The sequence below is a fragment of the Artibeus jamaicensis genome, unplaced genomic scaffold (genome assembly GCF_021234435.1).
Source record: "Artibeus jamaicensis isolate MK-2021 breed Jamaican fruit bat unplaced genomic scaffold, CSHL_Jam_final contig_490, whole genome shotgun sequence".
In the NCBI taxonomy this organism is placed as follows: domain Eukaryota; kingdom Metazoa; phylum Chordata; class Mammalia; order Chiroptera; family Phyllostomidae; genus Artibeus; species Artibeus jamaicensis.
In genome coordinates this window covers 11,362,014-11,387,522 of record NW_026521861.1, presented here as the reverse complement: position 1 = coordinate 11,387,522, position 25,509 = coordinate 11,362,014, and the positions used below count along the sequence as shown (strand labels likewise).

At 45.6% G+C, this 25,509-nt stretch overlaps 1 protein-coding gene across 15 annotated transcripts in view; it reads left to right on the top strand.

Moving 5' to 3' along the window:
* The window catches only part of ABLIM1 (actin binding LIM protein 1), a 262,998-nt gene extending 238,142 nt beyond the window's left edge, over positions 1-24,856 (top strand). For 5 of the 15 annotated variants that reach the window (XM_053668634.1, XM_053668628.1, XM_053668620.1 and 2 more), the window contains 11 exons: positions 7,565-7,669; positions 9,340-9,387; positions 12,067-12,213; positions 14,375-14,466; positions 15,522-15,639; positions 17,166-17,230; positions 17,902-17,962; positions 18,515-18,585; positions 19,325-19,399; positions 20,308-20,388; positions 21,498-24,856. In XM_053668634.1, the coding sequence (XP_053524609.1) occupies positions 7,565-7,669; positions 9,340-9,387; positions 12,067-12,213; positions 14,375-14,466; positions 15,522-15,639; positions 17,166-17,230; positions 17,902-17,962; positions 18,515-18,585; positions 19,325-19,399; positions 20,308-20,388; positions 21,498-21,611 (977 nt within the window). In that variant the 3' untranslated portion in view covers positions 21,612-24,856. The remainder of the gene's footprint in view (positions 1-7,564; positions 7,670-9,339; positions 9,388-12,066; positions 12,214-14,374; positions 14,467-15,521; positions 15,640-17,165; positions 17,231-17,901; positions 17,963-18,514; positions 18,586-19,324; positions 19,400-20,307; positions 20,389-21,497) is intronic. The other 10 variants (XM_053668621.1, XM_053668623.1, XM_053668627.1 and 7 more) reach the window with 5 other exon arrangements.
* The last annotated feature ends 653 nt before the right edge of the window (positions 24,857-25,509 follow it).

Genomic DNA, 25,509 nt, shown 5'->3' with positions numbered 1-25,509 from the left:
CAAACTCTCCCCACTTGGCCTAACCCTGCACAGGTGCATTCTTAACCCTTCTGCCTTCCTCCTTTTTCAGACTCCTGATTAACCGTCTTTATTTTTTCCCGCTTTGGAACGATGCCGTTGTCCCTGCTCCTGTGTTAATTTCTGTTCTTCTTTTCTGTCTCCGCCCGCCCCGCCCCGCCTCCCTGCGCACAGAGCTGCTGTCTCCTGGTGTGCAGAGGTTGTCCTACCTGCGCACCAGCAGCCTCAGCTCCGCCCACAGCGACTCCCGCCCCAACTCCCCCTTCCGACACCACTTCATTCCCCATGTCAAAGGTAAGGAGGCAGGCTTCTCCAGGCAGCACCCGCATAGAGGAGATTTATTAGCACCCGGGAAGGCTAATAAGGTGTATCTCCAAGAGTCAGCTCTGAGCTTTCGACCTCTCCGCATGCCTGCGTGCGCCATGACTACACCGAGTGGTGACTTAGAACTGACATGGCCTCTCTGGTTCAGAGACACATGTCACTTCTAAGGGCTCTCACTGAAGAAACAGGAAGTATGTCTTGTTATCGACTCCTCGGAAAAATATATATTATTATTTTTTGTTTCTGTATGTCAAAGCAAAATGTAATATGTAGCTGGGGTATTTGCCTGGTTTTAATATGTGAGGTGACTCAGCAAAACCCAAAAGTATTTAGCAATAGCTATTCAAAAATTGCCTTACTGGTGAAGCCTCTTAACCACTTAACAACATTAAAACGTTCAGACTGTATAAGAAAGCTCTATGGCCGTGTGACTTAAACCTCTCGGTTTGAGCTGAAGGAGTCGTCTGCTTTCGACTGGCCCCAGTTCCCTGCCCTGCAGTTCTGCCCGTGCCCTGTGTGGGATGCCCACTCTTTTCTTCATTGGCCATTGTGCCTCTGTGCATCGGGGAAGCCGAGAGCCCCAAAGGGGTAGGAAATAAATAAAGTAAATGTGCGCCCCCAGAAGGATGTTAACTTTTTCCATAGTCTTGATGTGAACCAGATGAACCCATGAAAGTAGCTGAGAAGGGAGGAACAGGCAAGCGCAGATGTCGTCAGGGGTCTTAAGCCAGTGCTCAAGGACTCCCACCCTGCGGGCTCCGAGCGCTCACATGACTAACACTTCCCTTCTGTGGCCTAAACGCTGTTGCATTTGCAAGATCACTTGCCGCCTACCCAAGCTATTTGCTTTTTGCTCCCTTGGATTTTTGAGCAACTGAATACAGACGTGTTGTACTGATGAGCATGCAGTCATTTGATGTGTGCTATTTTGGCCTTTTCTGTACTGTAAAAATGATATTGCTGACATACGTATTGAAGATGCACTATTTTTATGAACAAAGAGATCAGTGTTTTTTGGTAGATGCAGCGCTTTCTAAAATTCTTGACAGATCACTTAAACTGATTATTGCTAGTGAGTGTTTTGAAGGAAAAAAGCTTTTATCTAGATGTCAAGATGATGGCTTAGACAATGTTTATAAAACCGTAGGACATACTGAAAAAAACTTTGGAGACGTATTTTAAAGAGACTTTAATATAGAAGCCCTTGGCTAAATCCAGATTTTTGTTTGCTTGTTTTTAATATGCAAGAGAAAATACATTTTTAATCCATGATGGATAGACTGCCATGTTTGGCTGGGCTTCGTCTTTCAGAAGAGAAACCTTTTTGTTGAAAGAAAACTGCCATGTGCTCTATAAAGTTATACAAAGTTTGTGCAAATAACAGATCACAAGAATATCAAGACTTACCTAGAGTCTTGGTACCTGAAGTCAGTGAGCCAGCTTATGGAGAGCTGGATGGACACCAGAGTCCAGGGTTTGAGTATCATCTCTGCCACTTGCTAGCTGAGGACCCTGTGGGATTGTTGACGCAACTCTGTGAGTGTCACTGGCCCCATCAGGGTGCTGTTAAAGCACTTCCCATCATCCCGTTCGCTCCCTGCAGCAGCCCTGTGAGGTGGGCCCAGGTGGAGGGGAAGAGCTGAGGCTCTGGGTCAGCCTCCTGGCCCAGGGCTCGCAGCCAGGAAGCGGCAGCTGTGGGACCAGACCCCGGGCCCACCTGTCCCTTGTGCAGACGCAGTGTGTGCATTTCAGTACAAAATATACATAGAGTGTAAGTTTTCAAAGCAAACTTTTATTTTCCACTAGAAAATTGCATTCTTATTGAGGCTAAGGCAAACAGCTACTTCAGTCACGTAAATTACAAAATTAACAGTTTCTTACTTTTCAAAAGAAATATCAAATAGTTATAAACATTATAGCACCTCTGTGTGCCTCGGTGATGCTTCATTGAAAAAATATGGATATACTTTGTTTTCTCTTTTCAGTCTGAATTTGACATTTTTGACTCAAATAATATGGATTTAAATTATAAAACACATTAGGCCAAGAGGGATTGGCATGACCCTGAATTTATACTTAAAAAGCCATCTAATAATCTCTTTCCCCTTTTCTTTTCACTGGATGTACACCTGTAGTTTGTTCATATGAAACTGTTCATCTACCTCAGATAGTAAATACAATGCACATCAGAGCATATGCTTAGTTTTAAAGTTGATGAGCTTCCGCTAAACTACATGAATCATGGAGAATTTGTGTATTAACTACATTGATTTAAAAGCCTAGTATCGTTGAATGGCTAGATGCTGGTTCTCCAAAGAATGACATCTTGGTTATCGTGAAAACGGGCATCCATGTACAAGGCAGACCTCTCCAGCATTTGGAAGTTTCAGAATGGAGGGGACTTATGGCCACTTGAGAAACACACAGGCAGAGTACCCCAGGTTTCCCTTGGCCCTTCCCTAACCCTGACATGAACACTTCCTTTCTATCTTGGAGCCCGTGTCGCGGCCTCAGGGGACCTTTTGAAACAAGTGTAAGCTGGAGAGCTTGAGGCCCCCAGGGTGGGATGACCATCTCAGGAAGGCAGAGCTAGAAGTGCGAGGCCCTGGCCTCCCTGGCAGCCCGAAGCCCTGCCCCCCACTGCCCAAGCCCACTTCCTGGTCCTTGTTTCTCCTGCACGTGGCCTGTCCTCAGGGTGTGTGGAGCGGAGGGCGCCTGCATGGGTGTGAAGCTGAGACGCACATCACGGGCTGGCTCCGTCTCATCGGCTTCCCCGTCCATTTTCTGTGACGTCTGTCTCGTTTTCAAGTGCGTCTTTATTTCTGTCGTCCCACCTCCCTTGCGGCCTCATCCTACATTGACATGTTGCTGCTGGACTGTTTAGGCAAGTGCATGCCTGGAGGCTTGGGAGAACTGTTTCAGCTTTGTCTTGGAATCTGTGCGTGCTGTGCTTTCTGAGTTTCTCTTCCCTCCCCTTTGAAATACTGTTAGACATTACGTTCTGTGTCCATGAAGTGCAAATCAAATGAGTTGCTACGGTTCAGATAAGTATTTGACACTCACTGAGGGAAACCATGGCACTTATGGAAGCTTGATTTTTTAAAGATGTATTTATTTACTTATTTATTAGAGGGGGGAAGGGAGGGAGAAAGAGAGGGAGAGAAACATCCATATGCAAGAGAAACATCAATCGGTTGCCTTTCACACTCCCCCAAACTGGGGACCTGACCCGCAACCCAGGCATGTGCCCTGACTGGAAATCAAACCTGCGACCCTTCAGTCTGTAGGGCAATGCCCAGCCCACTGAGCCACACCAGCCAGGGCCACGTATGGAAGCTTTAGACGAGAACTAGCAATCTTGAAACTGTCATGAAATTCTAGACACTGCCAATTCTAAGGCCCCCTCAAAATATTCATTGAATTTTGCAGTGTGAGCAATTGGAGCCTGGAAAGCTAAGCTCCAGCAGGTCCCCACAGGAGACACAAGGGCAGCCATTCCCATTCAGTCCTTGTCTTAGAGTCTGTCACTTAGACACACAGGGTGCCAAAAAGAAGAGTGAAAGTGAGGACAGAGCTTTTGAGTTTGTTAAGTAAGTACAGTGATAATTCTACACACAATGATCTTCCAGGGACTGAAAACTGGCTTATTAGTTTGACATGGGAGGGGCTACAACTGAAAGCCAAGAAATACATGTGTATTGTTTTTAATATGGTAGCTTTTCATCACGATAGTTAACATCCCTAACAACTTAGAGTAGACCAATATAAGAGTCTATTTAATGGAAGAAAATGGCCGTGAGTGTGGTAGACAGTATTATATGATATACATTATTATATTATTTATCAGCAATGTCGGAAGTCCAGGCTGGTAGATGATGATGGTACCTTCCACACAGACTATTTCACCTGATGCCTCGGGCATGACTTTACCTAAGTAATGAACTTGGCACAAAAACGACCTTTTAGGGCCCTCATCAGTTATTTCTTCCCAGGATAGAGTTAAAAGGTTTTACCACTTTAAGTATTTAAGTTAGCAAATTTGGAAACTGGTGTCATTTTGGGAATTTTTCTTTTTCTTAGAAAAATGCCAAAATTTTGCAATGCCTTTTTGATGACTCCAGGGCTAAGAATGTGGTACCTAGGAGCATTATGGCTTGTCCCAAGACCCGATTCCCAATGAGCCCTAGTGACACATGGGAATCAGACTGTGCAGAATCACTTAGGCGGGTGCGTTGCCGAGTCCCTCTTTACCTACCATTTTAATATGTTTTGTGCGTGGTTTTAAACGGTGACAGAGTTAAATCTACTTACAGAGACTTGGACATACTAGTACTTTGTCTAGGAATGAGATAAGTCAATGGTTGCTGAAGCTATGCAGTCAAATAAGGAACCACGCCCAGCCAGGGCCAGCCCTCAGCCAGGCGCACCCGTGGGAAGGCAGAGTCGCCAGCTGTGTCCTGACGTGATGGGCTCCTACTGCCAGTCACCAACGGGGCACCGTAATGATAGAAAGATTTTTAGCACTTGGGCAAGTGCCAATTCCAACACCCTGAAACCTTTGTGTCCCGTACAAGCAGACATTTGTATGTGTGCGTGACACTGGCTAATAATTATCTTCTGATTGGGAATTATAACCAAAACCTGTGCAGACATATCCCTGAAATATCTGATTTTGACAAGTGCGGAGAGGTCAGAGGTGAAGGGTGCAGGGCAGGAGCAGCCAGCACTCAGAGTCTGGGAAAGGGTCTTCAAAGGGCAAACTCAGAGAGAGGGAGAAAGTTGCATCTCTCTAGAACTTCTTTTGGGAATAGCCCACAAGAGTTATTCTGTTTTTCAGCTATGGGTTGCTCATCTGAATAATTTCTAATGTTTTTAGGAGTAAAAAATTCTTCTGAAATGGAACAATTAAATTGGGGTTATTGAGGATCAACTCCAATTGGAAAGTTATAAAAACGGGGTGGGATTGTGAGCCCATTGCTGCCTTTAATTAAGAGAAAGATGATGGTTAATCCTCAGTGATGCTTACTGCACTAGGCCATTAACAGCTGTGGGACTAATTCATGGGCCTCCTTCAATTATTCATGTAAAGACATTTACCAAGCCCTCGCTCTCAGCCAGGCGCTATGCTGAACACACGGAAATGAGGGAGACCTTGTTCTAATTCTTCCTTAGACTTAAAATAGGGTTTTCTTCTAAACATAAACCATATTCTTCCCCCCCTTCTTGCCTGTACCTGTGTTAATTATACTCATTTTTTTTAGACATGAACTGATTATTTCTCTTTAGGAGAGTGATGGTAAATGAGATTTCATTTTTTGAAATGAGCTTTTTAATAGATCAGCAGTTTGGAGTGAAGCTTCGTAACTTTTAGAAGCTAATGTCTGACTTAAGTAATAAAGTCTATCATTACTAGGAGCCAAATGCAAAGGGGACTTGAGGGGGGAAAAATACAGAAGTTTTAGAACATGAAAACCAAAAACCTCGAATATATATTTGAGCCAGTTAACAAATTCATGTTTCACACCTGAAATATTTTCTACCTATTCGGTACAGATCTGTGATCTAGTGCCCTAAAAATATACATACTTAGAAATTAAAATGTCATGAAGCATGTTGTTTTGAAACTCCAGTAGTTGACATATTTCTTTTTTTGCCAGCCAGATTTAGAACAGTTTAACCTACTTAAAGAAATTGGCTCTTGTATGTCTAAAACTAATGCAGTGTTTTATGTCAATTATATCTCATTAAAAAAAATAAAGACAGTGGAAAAATTGGTCCATACTCTATTTGTTGAATTTCTATAATTTATTTAAACTTGTCCACACTAATAGACATGTAAATTGGTCTTTATCAAAATTTAAAACTTGTGCTTCAAAGGATACTATCAAGAAAGTTAAAGACAACCCACAGCATGGGGGGAAAATCTTTGCCAGTCATATATCTGATCAGGGACTTATGTCCAAAAAATATAAAGAACACCGACACTGCAATCATAACAAAACTGCATTACTAATCATTGACTTTTGATAGTCCTAGGTCTCTGGTTTGTTCTTGGGCCAGGTGTCTGCCCACACTCGGGGAAGGGGGACCATTTAGAGCAGTAGCGGATCTCGTTCTAACTTCTCCTCATTCCCAGTGCATCCCTGCGGTTCTCAGGGTCAGAGGGAGGGGTGGTGGCTTAGTGGCACTTGAGGCTATGACAGCCAAGCCCCAGCAATCCTCTCCTCCCCAAACACCATGCTCTCCAGCCGCAGTGGCCAGTCCTGCTGTCCCCTCCCACTACGGCCCTTCCATCCCTGCTTCCCCACAATGCTCCAGCCCATTGGAACCTGAGCCCTCCACCCACCTGGTGAGCTTACTCTCCCGTGCTCTGCTCAGTTCTGATATCTCTCTGTAGCTTTCCTGAAGAATTGGTGGTGCACTCCTTTACCTGAGTGTCATAATTTTTATGTGTCTTAAGTCTGTCCCCTTAGGTAGACCCTTGAGGGCAGAGACTAAATCTCATCTACTTATCCTGTGTCATAAGTCAGGGCCCAGCATAGCAGGTGTTCAGTAAATGTTCCACCGATACAATTATTAGGCTGGGGGGAGCCTCATCTTTGAAGAGAAAGATGGAAAGAGGTGTAAATGGCCCACAGTACCTGGAAGGAAGGGGTCTGACCCATCTGGTGGTGCATTTCCAAGTGAGGAAACAGAACATAATGCTGTGACGAAGGCATCCTGCGTTGCTAAGGGGAAGGACTGGGCGACCACACCAGTTCCCAGACTCAGTCTTCCGTTCAAAGAAATACGTTCCGATCACCAGCCCCTGCCATCATGCCTGGATTGTATTTGGGTTTGCATATCCCAGTCCTTCACATGCTTGGGATTTTAACCACCCAACAACTGATCCCAGATCATTAGCTAGTGCCTTTCCATTCCTCTTAACGAACCTCCCATCCGCCCGCCGTGCTGCCTGCTCACAGCCTCCTACCACATGCCATTGGAATGACGCATCTTACTGCTGGCTGCTTGAACCTCGTTATTTGAATTCAAATCTCTCGGAAAATGAAACCCTGTATCCCCCTTGCGAGCCAAGTTGATAAGTTGAGTTTATTTCTTTTGTTCCTCCTCTTTAATGTACCTCCTCCCCGTTTGTTGTTTTGAATTTTTATTAGCACGCTTTGTTTTCTTTATTGCTGTCCCTCCTCTCATTTTGTTTTCTCCATTCTTCTCATTGGAGGCAATGAGCCGTCCAGCGGCCGGAACTCCCCTCTCCCCCACCGGCCAGACAGCCGCCCTCTAACTCCAACTTACGTTCAGGCCCCTAAACATTTCCATGTTCCAGGTAGGAGCTGACACGGTCTATGTCATGGTGTCCTGTCACAGTGTAGAATGTAGCCTTGTCACCTCTGTCTCGTCTCCATTCCTCATGCTTTTCAAATTGGGATGCACACAGTTGACAAACCCTAAATTGCAGGATCCAACCTAGGGGGCCTTTCAAAAATTTTGCATGTGAAATGCCAGGATTGTATTGAAGGTTTAAGTTTTCTTTTTTTTTTTTTGAAGGGGTGTGAGAGGCAGAGAGTGAAGGGATGAGGGGGGAGTAGTTTTGCTCGTGCTAAAATTTAGATTTTACTTTTATATCAGTGGCGTCTAAGATACCACGCTGTGGTCGATGTCATTGACTAATTATCACAGTGGCCACCAGCTACCTTTTCATTCTAAAGATTGAACCTCAGTGTCCCTCCAGAGTAGTTTTATTTTTCCTGTTCGCCTCCAACATGGAGATTCTTCCCATGACTGTTCAGAGCAGGGTAGAATGGAGTTGGTTGCATGGAGCAGCGTGAAACTGACCAAGCACTCCCGGAGCCCACAAAGATATCGTGCAATTTAGGCTTGGTGCTGCCAGCTTCCCGCTGCAGTCACAGGCATTTGCTGTCACAGCACAAATAGTAATTTGCCAGCCGGAACTGGAAAGATCAGAACCCATCACTATAACGTTTAGGGTCAGCTCGTTTTGTAAAGGCAAGATTGGCTATCAGAAGTCACGCCATTATTTTTCCCACGGGAAGCCCATTGTTTTGCTTCTTTTAGCTGCTGAAACTGTTTTAACCAATTACCCGCTATGTTAATGTTAGACTGCATATTCGGAATCTGTTGTTGTTTTTTTCCCTTTTGCATTCCAAACCAACCTAATAAAACAGAGGAAGCTTCAGTGAGATTCATGCCACTCAGATAGGCAAAAGTTTCATTGAACCTTGAACATCACCGTTACTCAGTTGAGCCCCTTTAGTGCTTGAAGGATGCCCCACCGAGATCCAGGGCCCACAGTTCCACAGAAACAGCTGCTGAATGTCCTGAGTGTTTGCACTCACAGTAGCATAATCAAATGGGGCCCTGTGGAAATGTGCGAATAATATTTGGCATCTCAGTATTTTTCTTTATTTAAAAAAAAATTGGCCTGTAGAAGTTAGGATTCTGTCAAACATCCTGGTAGCATGACAGACCAGCCTTGCACATGAAAAGGGTTTCTGTGTTTTCAATAAATACTTTTAGTTCGACTCCATTGCTTCCTACTGTTCCACTCATTAGTTGAAAAGCAAATTGAGCCACTGGTATCTACTAGGAGCTCAATTTCCAGACAATAGCAATTTGGGGACTTCCCCCAAACTGGTTATGTCTTCCTCACCATAGAGTACCACCACTGCTTGCATTTCTTCCTGTGTTAGTCCCACTTTTAGCAAAATGTGTATTTGAAATAAATGGCTCATGAATTAATGACATCTCGATATATCCTAAGATGTATTACAAAGGATTTCACATCACTTGTCTATAGCAGTTCGCTCATTGCTGTAATTTCTTCTCCCAGTAACTCACTCTTTGTAATACAAAACTCGACCTTCGGGGGTTCTTTTTGTTCAAGAGTCTTCAGTTGGTTTGCCTCTTGGTTGTTCTGTTTTTCCCATCGCTGAACCGGTTCCCATAATCACACACCTTTGCTTTTCATTTCCACAGATCAAGGGATCAACATTTACCGAAAACCACCCATCTACAAACAGCATGGTAAAACCCGCTTCCCCACGCGTTAGCTTTTAAGTAGCGGCGTCAGCTGAACTTGTCTTTGCTGTCCTCTGAAAGGCTTATCTGCTGCTGCTTTTGAGACTCCAACCTGGGCGCCCAGCAAATTATGCTTTGATGTTCTCCTGAGATGCACATATTGTGAAATTGGTGTCCCTAGACAGAGGACACTTGGCTTGGTCAGGAAGCTCCCAGCTCATTTCTGAGCCCATCGAACCATGTATCATTCCACTCACCAAGAAGGGAAAATGCAAGCCATGCCCTGATTCACAAACAGCCTAACGGGACTGTTTTTTTCCTTTGCCATTAAATAATTTTACTAACCCCTGTACCAATTGGATCAGCTGACAATTTGTTTAATTAAAACTAGTAAAAGCCAGCTCCCTGGAAAAATTAATTTGACTAAGCCGGCATCAGCTTGGCTGTTCAGTTCCCCAGTCTCTTATGGCGCCCAAAGACATCTGTGCCCTGGTGATGGTGTGGAGGGGACACACGCCAACGCAGAGGTCCTGGCCCTCATCCCATCTGGTCACCTAAGTGGCTCTAGGATTTAGCTTGTCATGCACACAATTTCTGTGACCTTCAGTTTTCCCATCTGTAAAACCAGTGAGTTAGGCTAGTTTGTGCCTGAGATTCCTGCAAATGAAGAATCACTGCTGTGGATTTCTAATTGTGTTTTCCTTTTCTGGGACCATGGAGTTTTGAAGCCCAGGAAATCACATTACGGCCTGTAAATTACATTTCCCTCCACCATCATTAGGTGTCTAAAGATCTGTCTGCCCTACGTGTTGGTGAATGGGCAGAGAAAGCCAAGACAGGTCCTCAGGCGATTTCAGAATATTATACGCAAATAGTGCCTGGAAATTTGAAGGCTGCCTTTAAAATGTAGTTGACATTAACAAGTCCTTAAGGAGTAGAATGATGTGAAAAGCAAATAAAGTTAAAAAAGCACAGGAAAAAAATTAGGCCAGCATTCTAGGGGAAAAGAGAGAATATATGTGTTGTAACAGTTGTGGTATTATGACATTCTTCCTCATCTGTTTTTTATTTTCATTTTTTTAAAAGATTTTACACCATGTGCTTGCTTTTTAAGTTTGCTAACATTGTTTTTGTTTGTTTTTTATGGTTTAATGTCTTCTCACCCACTCATTAACATGTGAATGTTTACTGACTTCACCAATTCTAATGAGTAAGTACTGTTTGAAGTCATGCTTTTTATTTTTTTAACTTAAGAATAAGATTCCCAGACTTTATCAATTTAGAGACTTTTTTTAATACAAAAATCTCTAGGCCCTGCCTCTCTCAATAAAAATAATCAAACAATGAAGACTAAAGTTTGGATAATGTTAGGTTGTTTATTTGGAAGGGTTTAATTGGCTTTTTGAAATTTACTCTGACTTTCACTCCTTCCTTTCAGACTGTGCTCATTCATTAAGACTAGCACATCCAAAAGCATCACTTCCCAAAGGCCGTTCTGCAAAGCAGGGCTGCATGCACCCTGATGCGTTTGGAAAAGTGCTAGATTTAAATAAAGTCACAATTTTTTATTTTATTTTCTCTTTTGGTAACGCAGAACTCAATCCTTAATACACTAATCCATGTTGTTCTTCTTTAAGAGGAGGATACGTTGTGCAGTGTTCTCATGAGGTTGACTCAGAAAAACCTGTTCCAAACCAGGCTAAGACCTACTTCCTTATGATAACAAAGGATGGCCTTGGTCAAGTCACTTAGATTGTGACCTAGCAGTGTTCTACAAGATTCTGAAAGTTCTTTCCAGGTTCAAAAACCTGGGAACCCAGGGAGGAGGGGAGTTTTATTTAAGGCATTATAAATACATTTTGAAATGTTTACTAACATCCCAGGTCACTTTGCAGAATTAGCCAGAATTAGGACCTGACCGTTTATTCCGGTTTGTTCTGCTCCATCTCAGAGCTTGGCCTCTGGGCTCTGAGCCACCGAGCCCTCCCCTGTCTGGCTTTTGTTGTTTTAAAGTTGGATGACTTGCTTCTGTGGGCAGACCTGTGAAGAAAACAAAGAGTAGGCATACGAAACCTACGTCACAACACTAAATTCCTGCTGAAAGTGAACTTCCCCATTTCCATTTCTCCTAGGACTCAAGGATATATATAATATATAAGGACTAATATACATATAATATATACACAGACTAATATATTTGTGGCTAAAAAGCCAAAAGACAAAGCCAGTCAGCCCACTTATGATTAACAATCAAAAGACAGTATTGTGCTTTTTAACTTAGCTCTTTAATCCCAGGTTACTAATTCAAATGTCTAACTGCTTTAGGAATTTGTGCAATAGAAATTTCTAGGATGATGGAAATGTTCTATAACCATACTATCTAATTCATGTGACCATAGCCACTTAAAATATGCAACCGAGGAACTGACTTTTAGTGCAATAATTTTCTTCATTTAATCTCATTCATTTAAATTCAAACAGACACATGTGGCTAGTACCGGACAGCGTAGCTCCAGCACAGATACCGAACAGGTGTAAAACCAAGCGATGTTTCCAATGCAGCATCAGGAAAATGAGTTGATGAGGGACTGGGCAACTGATACTGGCGAGAACAGGATGATGTGAGTGGGTTACCACCATGGCCTTGCAGACCATGGTAGCTAAGCTCCCCCTGGTTCCACCTAGATGCAGCTGCCTTGGCAGCCCAGAGCAAGTCTTCCGAAGATATCATCAAGTTTTCCAAGTTCCCAGCAGCCCAGGCTCCAGACCCCACCGAGATCCCAAAGATTGAGACGGACCACTGGCCCGGTCCCCCCTCACTTGCCGCCGTAGGTATGCGACTGTTACAGCCAAGCCAAATGGACAGATGGCTAGGAGATCTCAAAATGCCATGCTAAAAAATATGCAGGGGAATAAGTCCTCTCATAAAGGTTTTTTAAGAAAACATATGACCAAAAGGTAGAATAGGGGAAAGAACTAATGTGGTATTAATGTGTGTGCAAAATGTCTCCGAGTTACAAATGCCCCATCCCCAGAGCGTGCTCTAACCAAGTCACCAAGATGCAGAACTGGTCTAAAACAGATGATGCACGTGGACCCTCGGAGCTATTCCTGCAAAATCAGGGACGCTTCCGAACAGCATTGAATCAAAGCCTCTTGGCAAGAACGTTGTTCTATATAATTAGAAATTAGCGGATAAATTAACCGAGTCATCCCCAGACACGTGTCGTCTTTCATTTAAATGTGTTTTAGACTATTTCTGATTGTAATTACAGTCCTCTTAACAACCAGTCTTAACACTGAAGCACTTTCACTTCTCTTACAAAATCAGGTTCTCCATTTCCAAGAAGGGCTATCACAGAGCCGTGCATGTTCTGAAACGTTACTCGTGTGAAGTTCTGTGGTTTTACATCCATCATTTCCATGATTCTATGCTAAGGTGTCACATTTGAGCTGTTTCATTCTTTGCTTCGAACCACAGATTTATGCTTTAGAATTGTGTCTACGTCTTTACTGTTTTGTCAGCTGTGAAATCACTTGGCCTAGAAACGTATTAGCAAACTCCAGCGCTAATACTGGAAATTTATTGAGCTGGCTTTACAAAGATCTGACTGCCTTATTTCTGTTGATAACATAAAAGGCCTTCAATTTTCCAAAATTTCCAAATTTTGTTTCACCATGCCATTTTCTATCAATTTATTTTTGGAATAACTTTTATGAGCAATATAAGTAGATTTTGTAGCAATTTAAAGGTATACAAAGAGTTGAAGGAAAAATCTATCTCTTGGGTCCATTACCCACAAGTATTCTACATGCGATGTTGCCTTGAGATATATCTGACTCTTGCAAACTTGTGTTCATTAATTTTTGTTAGTATAAAGAGAGACCGTTCACCTTGGCATTTATGATTTTAGGAACTAAGAACTGATCATCAGCTTTTCTCTGCCAGGCAGTTCGTGGGGCCTTTGGGGCCCCACATCGGTCATATTGCTTAGCAGGGCACCACAGTAGCCAGGCCCAAAGTGGGTAAGAGGATTAACATTCTGTTGTGGAAACGCGTGGGTTCCAAAATGAAGACAGTTTCGGGTCCGTTAATCAAAATAAGAGAAACTAAGACTATGAAAGTTTGTTTTGATTAGATTAGCAAGCTTTCCTGTTCCCTCCCACGGCCAGATCAATTCAAGCAATTTAGGAAAAACAGTAATTATCTTAATTTTCCAACCATTTAGACAAATTCTTCCTTCCCACCCCCATCTCTCCTGTACCAGGAAGCTTAAAAATTGTACATGACTTGCTACACTATATCAAAGTAACTTTTTAGCTATATTGCTGTATCGAGAGTTTTTATCAGTAGAGCGCTTTTTTGTGATCATTTTTCAGAGGACTGAGAAAAAGGAAGTATTAGAGACCCAGCCCTTAAGAGAAAAATAAAAAATATACTTGTTCATGAGTTTATTCAGGGTAAAAGAAAGGGTAATATTATTATGGCAAGCCTATATATTCAGCAGAAGAGGAAACTGTAAGATTTTAAAACTTGTCATAAAAAGGGACTATTTAAAGGTATGGGGATGAATTTGGATTTCTCTGTACTTGAAAACTGACCTTAGGAACAGTAAAATAATAGTAAGTGTAGAAGCCCCTGCTACTGACTACAGATTTCTGGCCAGTGTTCACCAGGGTGACTCAGCCCCAATCACAGGGCAAACCCGAGTCTTCCCTGCTCAGTTAACTGAGCAGACCAATTACTGGGAGAACAAAATCCATGCCTCACTGGGTTGCACACTCAACTGGCTTGTCAAACAGACCGCTGTCTCGAGAAACCAGCCAGGATGCTGAATTAGCGGTAGGCTCCCTTTTCCCTTGTGCTGCTCATTAATAGTCAAGACCACCACTATGACCTTGACAGCCTGGCAGTTGAGCACAGGTGGCCTAGTCCCTCACGATCCCCTTGCTATGCGGCTAACATGAGAAGTTGTCTTTGCTGTGGAATTAGGGGCTGACACGAGACGCCGGTCTAGCGGCAGAGAGGAAGACGACGAGGAACTTCTGAGACGCCGGCAGCTTCAAGAAGAGCAATTGATGAAGGTTTGTCCTTAAACCGCTTCACTGTGGTCTTCAATTCTATTCTCTTCGGTCCATATTTTGGGACTGGTTACTATGGGTGAGCCACCAAGACTAGCAAGAAGTGGTCCCAGCGCTCTAGGGCTTGCTTCTAGAGATGGTAATATGACAGAGTACTCAGTGGGTTCTGGAAGAGACGACCTGGAGGCTGGGAGTCAGAGGGACGTGTGCTGTTGGACCCTGTGCGGGGCACGCGTGGCGTGTTGAAAGGTTGCTGAAGAGCTGGTAGAACCAAGGCGCACATCCCGAAAGTTCGGCACCTTCCTTCCCTCGGGCAGGCTCCCCTGAAGGAATCCCCGCGGAACTGAGCCCTTCTCCAAGTCTTTCCTCAGGACTCGTAGGACTTTATGTGTAGTCGCTATGATTCTCCCATCAGTAAGGAATGCACACACAAAGGCATTATAAACTCTCCCCCCGGTAAGGAGTTGATGAATCCTTTCAAATGACATTTTCCAAAGACACTTAATCATATTGGAAACACACATGATGTTAGTTATATGATGTCATAGGATGCCAAGTTGCATTTCTAGTATCCCAATTTTGTATAATATATGCATATTATAGTACTGGTTATAGAACAGAATGTAAATTAATATCTCTGAGTGGGGGATTATGGGTTACCATTCTTCTGAGTTTACTAAAATTTGCATTGTTGTTAAACAAATCAATGTGATTTCTTTTTAAAGTCTACTATCCCCAGTCCCCCTTTCTACATCAAAAATCCACACACACTCACACATGCCCCCAGAGTTCACCTGCTGGCACTTTGGGGGAGGGCGAGGGAGGGAGAACGTTCTTCTGGCATGGAGCCGGCTCAGGGAAATGCAGCCTCGACATTGAAAGGGCTGCGGGATTCAAGGTCCAGAACCTGGCCTAGCTCATAGGAACCACAGGCTCTGTCTGGGACTACATACATCCAGGCTTCACCAGAGTCCTTGCTGGACCTTCTAAAAAGAAATCCTATTTTTCATGAAAGTAACTGTAGGCTTCCCTTCCCTTTATCTTTTCTTCGTGAATAGCTCAACTCAGGCCTGGGGCAGTTGATACTGAAAGAAGAGATGGAGAGGGAGAAGGAGAGAGAGAGCCGGGAGAGGTCATCCCTGTCAGCCAGTCGCTATGATTCGCCCATCAGCTCAGGTGAGCGGTAGACCCACCACCTTCCCTGAGCCGAGACCAGCCACCTGCCTGCAAGGGGCCGGCTTTGACTGTGACGGGAGAGGAAGGGACCTTTCCAGTGGGACCCACAGAGTGTTCTACAGGGAAGGAAGTGTGGGAAACCTGCTGCATGTCATCGGAGCCCATAAGCTTGTCACGATTCATCCCTAAATGTGTGTTTTCTTCCTGCTGCAAATGGGGGAGCCCTTAGAGGACCCCAAGAACACAGGGGTCAGGTTAGAATAGTCATCTCAGGGACAAGCACAGAGGAAATCCACAAAGAGAACGGGATGCTTGTGGGCCATCAAGAGCACAGACAACATTCTGTAAGCATTCTAATTTTACTTAATATATTCAGTACACACACTGAAGACTAATGGTGCCACTTTGACACTTTTGAAGGAGATGACTGGGCTAAAATGGTTTATAAGGATGTTTCCCCCTGCTTATATTTGTCAAAAGCTAATTCTCTTAACCCACAAGACTTCTTCCATGTTCTGAGCTAGCACCTAATTTTCTCTCCTGAGGGTTCTTTAAACATATGTTTAGTGTTTACTATATGTAAGCATTTTTGCTAAATATTATCTCACTTATTCTTCACAGTATGCCAGTGACGTAGGTGATATTATCCCCATTTTGCAGCTCAGGTACAGGAGGTGTAGGTAACTTATGCAGGGTCACATCACCAATAACTAGCAAAATTCATATTTAGGAATCCAAGTATCATAACCCCAGAGCCCACAGTCTTAACTGGTTGTCCTGCTACCTCTCCTAGACACCTTCCTGGCATTGACCTTGGATTAGGTGGTTTACTACTCTTTGGAGTTCCATCTGACTCTGTGATTATGTTCTGTAAGAATATGTAGCACTATAACTATATGGGTCAAGAAATGGAGACTTAACAATACGAAATGCCATGCCCCGAGACGCGGAGGGGTTAAGTCAGAGCCAGAATTCATGGCCAGGTCCGCGTGCCCCAAAGCCCAGCAGATTATGAGGCATCCGTGCCGTTGGCGGGATACCCTATCCCAGGCCTCCCAGGAGTCCAGGGGCGGCAGGCCAGTAGATCTTGCTAACGTTCATGATTGACTTTTGGGTCAGTGGTTGCTGCCATATCAACTGAGGCACAGGCTTGTTCATCCAGGTAGCTCTGGGCTCAAATCAGTGCTCAGCTGTTTACAGGCTTAGCGACCGTGGGCAGGCTCCTTAACTTTTGTCAGCTCCTGTTTCTTCCCCTGAAAAATGGAAATAATAACAGCATCGTCGGGGTCATATCAAGGGTTCAGATACACCTTCCCCACCCCTCCTTGGTAATATCACTCCCTACTCATTCCACTGTGGTGGCATTTTCTGAACGTTTGAGCCCAATATTATTTGGATTAATTCTTCTTTCTAAATCTTGTATTCTGCAAGGGAGAGGATACACTTCCAATTTCATTCAAGAATGGGACTTCTTCTTTCCTAACCATTGCTTTTTTTTTTTTTTTTTTTACCTTTTTCTCCTCTAGCGTCGCATGTACTATCATCTAAAACCTCATCTCTCCCAGGCTATGGAAGAAATGGGCTTCACCGGGTAAGACCTGGCAGTCTGTTGTTTGAATTTATTCCCGCTTCAGTCCTGGTTGAAGGGCTGACATGCTGCTCCAAATGCATCAGGCGCACTGATCTCCGAGTTCGTGTGCAACGAAAATTGTAATATCCCCGATCTCCTGGGGAATCACTCTGAGTTGTGAGCAAAATGAGCATTTCTGTTGAAAGAAAGAGAAATTGACTTTGGATAAAAGAATAGCCTGTGTAAGTTTATGGGAAGACTAGATTAAGTAATAGAGTGGCAGGTGTTTCTACAATCAAGCAAAAAGTAATTAGTTGAGCTTTTATCTATGTTGTTGTAAAAAATATATAGAAAAGTTTTTGGCACCTGCCTCCCCACAAAATATGGAATAAATGTTTTATTCCATGTTTAAACTATGGAGAGGTGTTTAACTATGTGGAGAGCTATGTTATTATTTATTAGCGAGAGGTACTTGCTTGCTAAAGACCTGCCACGTGGTGGCATCGAATGTACTACCACAGTCAGAGAGATTTTGCAGAAGTAGAAGAAAAAGGAGGGAAGAAAAATGGTGAGGGCCCAGGACTTCAACTTGGGAAGAATTCTTACATTTTGTAACTTCTTTCAGCCTTTTCACCTGTCTCCCTGACACAGTGGGGAGTAGCTTCTCTGATGCCATGGTTTTCTCCTTTCAGCCCATTTCTACAGACTTCGCTCAGTACAACAGCTACGGGGACGTCAGTGGGGGCCTGCGAGGTGAGGGTCCCCCGAGCGCACTGTTGGCTGGCTGTGGCTGAGGTTGGGCAGAGGCTGTGTGATGACGATGACAAGGGCATTGGGTGGGCTCATTACACTCTGGAGTGGGGCCACACCCACCCTCTGCCTGCTAACCAGGCATCTGTTCAAATCTCAAGTGGTCTCTAATGAAATGAGACCTCGAGACTGCGAGAAGGGAGTTTGTAAGAATGAATTCTTTGCCCCTACTCTGTGCTGAGCACTTCGTTAGATGCCTGGAGGTGCAGTGAGGGGTGGCCTCTGTCTTTAGAATGCACACAGCCAAGGGGGAGGCTCCGTGGGGTAAATGTGATGGATGGAGACGCCAAGAGAAGACAGAAGCGCCTTCTGGGTGGCGGGGAAACTTCCACGAGGTAAGGTGTTTTCTAACTGATAACTGACACTGAGCAGGGGGAGAACAGCATCACTGGGCGGTGTCTGGGCCGGTGCAGAAGGTCACAGGCTCTCCATTCTCGCGTCTGTGATTCTCCGTGGTCTTTCCCTTCTGACGCTTTCTTTCTCCTTTCTTTGCAGACTACCAGGTACGGGACCCTGTCTTCCTGGAGTCAGCCACGCCAGCAGAACAGGCGCTTTCCAGCTCAGATGTGTGTTGCTGCCCCAGGGAAGGGTTTCAGTTGGCACGATGCTGACGTGGGTTGACCCACGTGGTCATTAGTCCATAGCCGTGAGGAGCTACGGGAGCGGGCGCGCCCCTGCACAGGTCGAGCTGTCCCCGCAGGCCATGGGGACGTGGCACAAACCAGGCCAGGTGTCCGAGCACTCTTGCTCTGGCCTTGAACCGTGCCCTCTGTGGGGTGTAGACCAGCACCAAGGGCACCCCATGTACAGTTTACTTTCTTTTAATGATAATGACTCGGTGCGTGCAGTCCCCCTCCTTTGCCTGGTCCCATACGAAAACAAACTACTATCTTGGCCAAAAAGAAAGAGATGCGTTGGTACCGCTCCTTCTTTCCTACAACCCAAACCTTGTAAAATTATGATGGAAGAACGAGAAAGGAAAACTGTGCAAAAAAACATGAGATAAAAATAAGAAATTGACAATTATAAACTTGACCTTTTTTTTTAATGTACCACATACTTTCATAGTCGGAGCCCAAATTCAGGGGTTAGTCAATACAGTTAAGCCAGACTATTTCCCCCAGTATTCCTGCTCTGCCTCAGCAAGGATCTCCTCCAGAAAAAGCTGTAGTAATTAAGGTGCACACCTATAAAATGGTGGGGAGGATCTGAGATCCGAACAGGAAGGCTCGGGAGCCCACAGGGCTCTCCCTTCAGCTCCCACACTGCCCCGCGCTCTTCCCTGAGCCAGCGTTTCTGTTGCAGACCCTCCCGGATGGCCACATGCCTGGCATGAGAATGGACCGAGGAGTGTCTATGCCCAACATGTTGGATCCAAAGGCAAGTGCAGCTGCTCTCTCTCCTCCTATATGAGGACGACAAGCTGGGACGTCAGCCTGAAAGGGATTTGGTGTTCTGTCTTTTCACTTTAGTGTTGAGGATCCCCCAGCTCTAGGCTGGCACCTTTGGCAAGCCATCATGCCATCTGGCTCTTTTTGTTGACCAAGTCCACAGGAGTCAGCCCTCACTTCCTGTGATGCCGTGTGCTCACAGGAAGGACCAGCATGTCTCCTGGCACCTCAGTATTAACTAGTCCCCTGCCCTGAGCTCTACAAGGCATGTCCAGTGCAGGGGGGGGGGGGCACTGCAGATTGCTCCAGAGAGGGTGACCAGTAGGTCCCAGTTTGCCCAGGCCTTTCCAAGTTGTAGCACTGGAAGTCTGGCATCCCAGGACCCTCCCCTTCCTCCGGCAAACCGGGATGGTTGGTTGCCCTAGCTCCTGAACATCCTGTACCTCCAGAGGTGTCTAAGGGCCGTGCTCCCTGGTGACCCTAACCGGGACTTATTTCAGCATGTCATCTACCAGAAACACTGCGTCTGGGCCTGCCTGGACCCGTGGATCTGTGAGCCAGTCTCGGAACAAGGTTGTTGAAGTACATATAAAGGTCTCCTACTGCAGCAAACATGTACCTGTAATTTCAGTTCTCTTCTAGTTTTGACTTCCATCCCCAAGACATGGGAAACTTGAATTCTTTCCCACAGCAGAACCCTCCAAAGGCGCAGCGCTATGTGAGACCCTAGCGGGCAGCATGAATGTGTCAGAACTTGTCCCCACACACTGGGGCCTCAGATGCTTTAATTATAATCTCAGGAGCTCCACCTTGGGGGCACTAGACTTCAGGCAGATGGTGCTTGTTAATGAAATGGACGTCAGTGTTCCTGAAAAGGTGTTTTTCTTTCCTTCTCAGATATTTCCATATGAAATGCTCAAGGTGACCAACAGAGGGCGCAACAAAATCCTGAGAGATGTGGACAGAACGAGGCTGGAGGTAAATAGAGAAATAAATAAAAATCTAGCCCCAGCGGCAGCTCCCAGTGCATTTCCTCCAACTTTCCCCTAAGAAATGTTTTCATGCAGGCAGAAAAAATGAAAAGGATCACCCTCCTATCATAGGTAGAACTTAGTGGTAACTTTGGAGAAAAACCCATTATTTACACTTAAAAGATCAGCATTAAGTAAAATCCAGAAGAACCACTAGGAGACCCAGTGTGACTTTAGTCATTTTCTTTGGGAACTTGGTGTTGCCATAAGTCCAGCTGGTGGTGTAGAAGGGACCCTCCATCTCTCTTCAAATATCCCCAGACCCCTGTCTTCCCCCGCACCTCGGCTGAGTCCGCTGAGAGAGGGGAGGGAACGTCCAGTAAAGGAGTTTGGACAGAGCAGGTTTCTCTCTTGGCTGCTTCCACGGTCCTTGTTGCAAGGTTATCTGGGTACACATACCCAAGACCTCCTTAGACCTGGAAGACTGACCTTTGTATTTTTCCATCTGAATGATTTTAATTAAGAAAAGCCCTGACTGCCAGACTAAAAAAGAATCATTCTTTTTCCCCGATGAAAGGCAGCAGCGTCTTTGTATGCAAGGTCAGCCTAGCACAAAGAAACAAGTCTCCGGTATTTTAAGAGAACTTTTCTAGGAGGGACAACAGGTGGAACGCCCTTCAGTAGACCCAGCAACCACCTTGACTCCCGTGGCGGAGCCAGCAGGAAGCCTGGGGCTCCCCAAGGACCACTTTGGAAGTCTCTCTGGCTTGCTTATTGCTATGGTCCATTTTGTCTGCGTCTTTCTGAACATCCCAAGGACCTGAAGCAGACTCACCTACAGCATGATAAATCTCCTTCCTACATCTCACCACCATCCAGTGCTATTCTAATAATTGTTAGTACTCCACCCGCTCTTTGTTTGGTGCAGAGGGCGCTCACCTGGCCCAGGCAGGTGAGGAATACTGAGGTGCTATGCCTGCTAACAAGCCTGGGAGGTAAACTCCTTCCCACCATCCTGCCTTGCTCTTCGAAAGATTGCTCATAAACAGGAGGGCAACCCTCTAGGCCACGGGCACAGATAGCAGGACTGACCGCAGTTCTTTTGTCCCTCCACAGCGCCACCTAGCCCCAGAAGTGTTCTGGGAGATCTTTGGAATGTCCATCCAGGAGTTTGACAAGTTACCTCTTTGGAGACGCAATGAAATGAAGAAAAAAGCAAAACTCTTTTAAGTCCCACATGTAACCAGCAATCAGAACAAAGGACTAACCATGGCAGTGACACATAGGATGTTGTATTAAGGCCCAAACCTGATTGGAGAATTCGCAAACTACTGTTCCCTCGGCAACAACAAAAAGGGAGAATTCTGATTAAAACACCCATGAGCCAAACATTGGGCCGACCAATGGTGACACTTGCCAAGGAGCAAGTAGAAATGTCTGTGTTCCCACACACGACAGTAGTGTTCACAGGTGACCCTTTACACGTCGCTGGATGCCCACAACAAGAGCTCCTCCTTTTGCTTCTCTTTAACCGTTGTCCAACGATAGTGCCGACTGTGTGGACCAGAGCCAGCAAGTGCCCTTAGGATGCTGCGTGGGAGAAACAGCTGCCGTAACTCCAAAGTAGGAATATATTTATTACGTAGCAGACTGGCTAACAAGGAAGAGCCCGAGGGACATGTCCACGTGGTAGCAGCCTTTTGCACACGCCTTTGCTCGCTGGCCCCACATAGCTCTGTGCTCCCACAGGGTGGGAATCCCAGCCTGGGAACTCCACGGCTCTAGGGGGCCAAGTAGCAGCTGGAGTTATTTTTAACGATCTGCTTTTTCTCTGCTGTTAGCCAGGACCTGGTTCACAAGTCACTTAGCTATTGTTTTTTCAAAAGGTTTTTCAAGAGAAAAAGAAGGAAAAGCAAAGAAAGGAAAAGCTGCCTTCACTCTTTTCTGCTTTGGATAATGCAGTTCACTCTCCACCGCCCCCCGCCCGCCCCCAGGGACCAGAGCTGCCTCTCGTCCCGCTTTACACGGACAGGAAAGGGAAACAATGGTCTCCAGATGGGCACAGCATGCTGTTAGGTGATTTATGCCCAGGGGCTGTGGCACTCTTGGCAAAACGTAGTTCTGTGTCCCACCAATGCAAGTTCCCATGCTCTGCATTGCATCTGGCATCCTCTGCATTAAATCACGCCCAAGCTGGTTTCAGGTTCTTTTTTCAAGATATTTTCAGTAGTTGGCTGAGGAAAGGCATGGTTTTCAGTTTTAAAACTCTGCGACTCCAGGGTAGATGGCCTGAAAGTGTTTTAATTTGGCCTTTACTGCTCCTCTCCTTGCCTAGCGTGGCTGGTTCCATGGTGTGTGTGCGTGTGCACGCGCATCTGACCTCCTAACTTAGTCTGCAGATGGCTCCAACCCGGTGGAGCCAGGAGACCAGCTGTTCCTTCGTGTGAATGGAGCCAGACTAGAGTGCAGTTTTGTTCCTTCGTATCCATCAGTTGCCTCTTGCTTCACTCGATATTTCTGCTGCCCTCTCCTTGCTGACCTCACCCCATTGGCAGCCTGTGTGTCCTAGTCCCTGTTTTGCTCTGGCGAAGTGTCAGGGGTGGGGACCACAGTGTGTTCCCCGTGTTTCCCTGCCACCATCAGCAACAGGGGTCCCCGCACTAGGCTGGTGTGGAGACTTTTTACCATTGTGGGGTCAAAAAGGACCCTCGATATTTTCATTGGTTGATGATTATTCCCCCATGCACACGCAGATCGAGTACCCATGTCAGAAAAACTGCAGTGATGGTCAAAAAACTGAGCCCAAAACCTGTTCCCACTAACAAAACTTTGCTTTCCTTGTATCATTTGAATTTGTTTCTGCAGCCATCCTAGAAGGGAGAAGAGCTTCTTGCCATGTCAAGTGTATTGGGAAATTTAAACTATGCCATGCAAATATGCCTTGCCCAAAAATGCCAGTGGCCTGCTGTTTGCAAGCAGAGCGGTGCTGTGCTCTGCAGTGGGGGGCAGTGAGCCCCAGTACAGAGTGGGCTCCCCAACCTGACTCCCCAGCAGAAGGCTCCAGCTGGAGGGATGGCTGCAGAGGCAACCTGCTTCTCCTAACTGCCAGATCCAATACCGGGGCCACGACACTCTACCCGCTTTGTTAAATGAGGCTCAGCAAGCTTGTTCTTAAAACATCCAGGCCGCTGCACCAGGGATCCGTGTTTTCTGCTTGAACCCCGCCCTGCCCTGCACATAAAAATTCCAGGTGTGAACACAGTCAGATGGACAGGGATTGCTCACTGTAGGGATGGAATTATACACCGGGCAAGCTTCCTTGGTGCAGACACAAGGGCTACGTGTATAAGCATTGGGCTTCCTTATGATCCCTCCAGCACACTGCTCGTGTGGAATAAAAGAGGCCCTTACGGTGGCACTATGACAGTCACTGCTTCCTTTCAGGCCTCTTCCAGAAGAGCCAGGTACCATCTTGTCTTCCTGCATGACTTGCGATGGGACACAAAGGGCGTTTGGAAACTTGTCCAGCTAGCCTCCGCGTCCACATGGTGGTTAGGGTTCATTAGGGAATGTCCGTAACGTGACTCCTTCAATAACTCGAAACAAACTGCCTGTTCTCTGCAACCTTGGACAGGGAAGCTGGAGATAATGGGTAATACGGTGCAAAAACCAAGTCCTTTCTCTCCGTCCTGTCCTCTGGCCTCTCCCCCTTCTCCCTGTACTGTCGTTGCCAAGCCGAGTCTCCTCTTCGGAGGTGGGACTGGGGCGGCCGGTCCTCTCTCCTCCACCGGGTCATGTCTGTCAGTCGGCTCCATTGGCGGAGGCTTCGCTGGAAAATGTTTATAAAACTTTCACCTGATTTCTTTACACTTGAAAGCGAAACACCTTTTTCTAAAGAATTGCTTCTCAGATGATTACATAAACTATGTATATGCTTTTGCTAGTTTAAAAAACTCAAACCATTTTGACTGAGTAGGTTTTTCTAAAAAACTCTCCTAAGCAAACTCGGTGGCCGCAACCCCCTGCGTGTTGAAGGCGCAGGGGGCTCCTCCGGGCCCCCGGCCCCCCCCCCCGGGGCTTTCTCTGTGCCTGTCATGAGTGACGGCGGGAGGAAATTGGCCTCTGCGTCCCCCGCCCTTCTGCGTCCTCTGAGGCAGCTTCAGTTTTCACGAATCACTCTTCTCTGTTTCCAGTCACTGTTTAATCCGTACTTCCTAAGCCGGCCTTGATTTTATCTGGTTTTTAAAAAATTATTTTTCTTTGACATACCAAGTGTTTGTCAGTATGCCCTAAAACTCACTCATCAGTCCTCTGTTTTGAAGAATGTTCTATCCGGGAAAAAAAGGTTATTTGGGACTTGAGATTTGCGATGATACCACCTCATAGTGATGATGTACGTCAGGGGAAGCACCCACCTGTGTTATAATGAAAAGAATGAGAAACTTCTACTTTGGCATTTAAAAAAACAAAAACACCGTCTTTCCAGGTGCCCAGGAAACTAGGGAGATGCTGACTGATACGCTTTGCATATGGATTTTTGTGTTTTGTTTGGGCAGCTGAATTCACTGCAAGCTTGAAAGGAAAGGGGGAGATGGACAGTTGAAGCCAAAAGAAACTTCCTGAACAATTTCTGTGTACACGGCAACATTAAAGAAACCCAGCATATTCTGGCACTTAAAACATAATTGAGTGGCAATTGTTATAATTAAATAAAATTCGCCCCCCCAATGGATCTCTTCTGAGAGTGAAGGTCCCAAGTCACTTTCTGAGCCCGTTCACCAAAGGTAGAAGGAGACCATCCTGTGGACACCAACATTCAAAAAGGCGGTGAGCCGCTTATCACTGTGTATGCATACGTCTCTTCACCTTGCAGGGGAGGAGAGGGGTGTCCTCAAAGTTGATGTTCTCTGGGGGTTTTGGGGTACAGACCCACCCAGTAATGTGCGGTTTCTGCGAGTTGCCAGCAACCCTGCATCGAAGCTCTCCCGATTTTTTCCATTTCCATTGGGTTTGTGGAATTTTTTTCAAGTGTTAGAAGGTCCACAGTTCTCCCTGCCCTCCCTCCCCTTTTCGGAACCATGAAAGCAAATATGTGGAAGAATCGCTGTGTCAAAGATGTGTCGTGTTC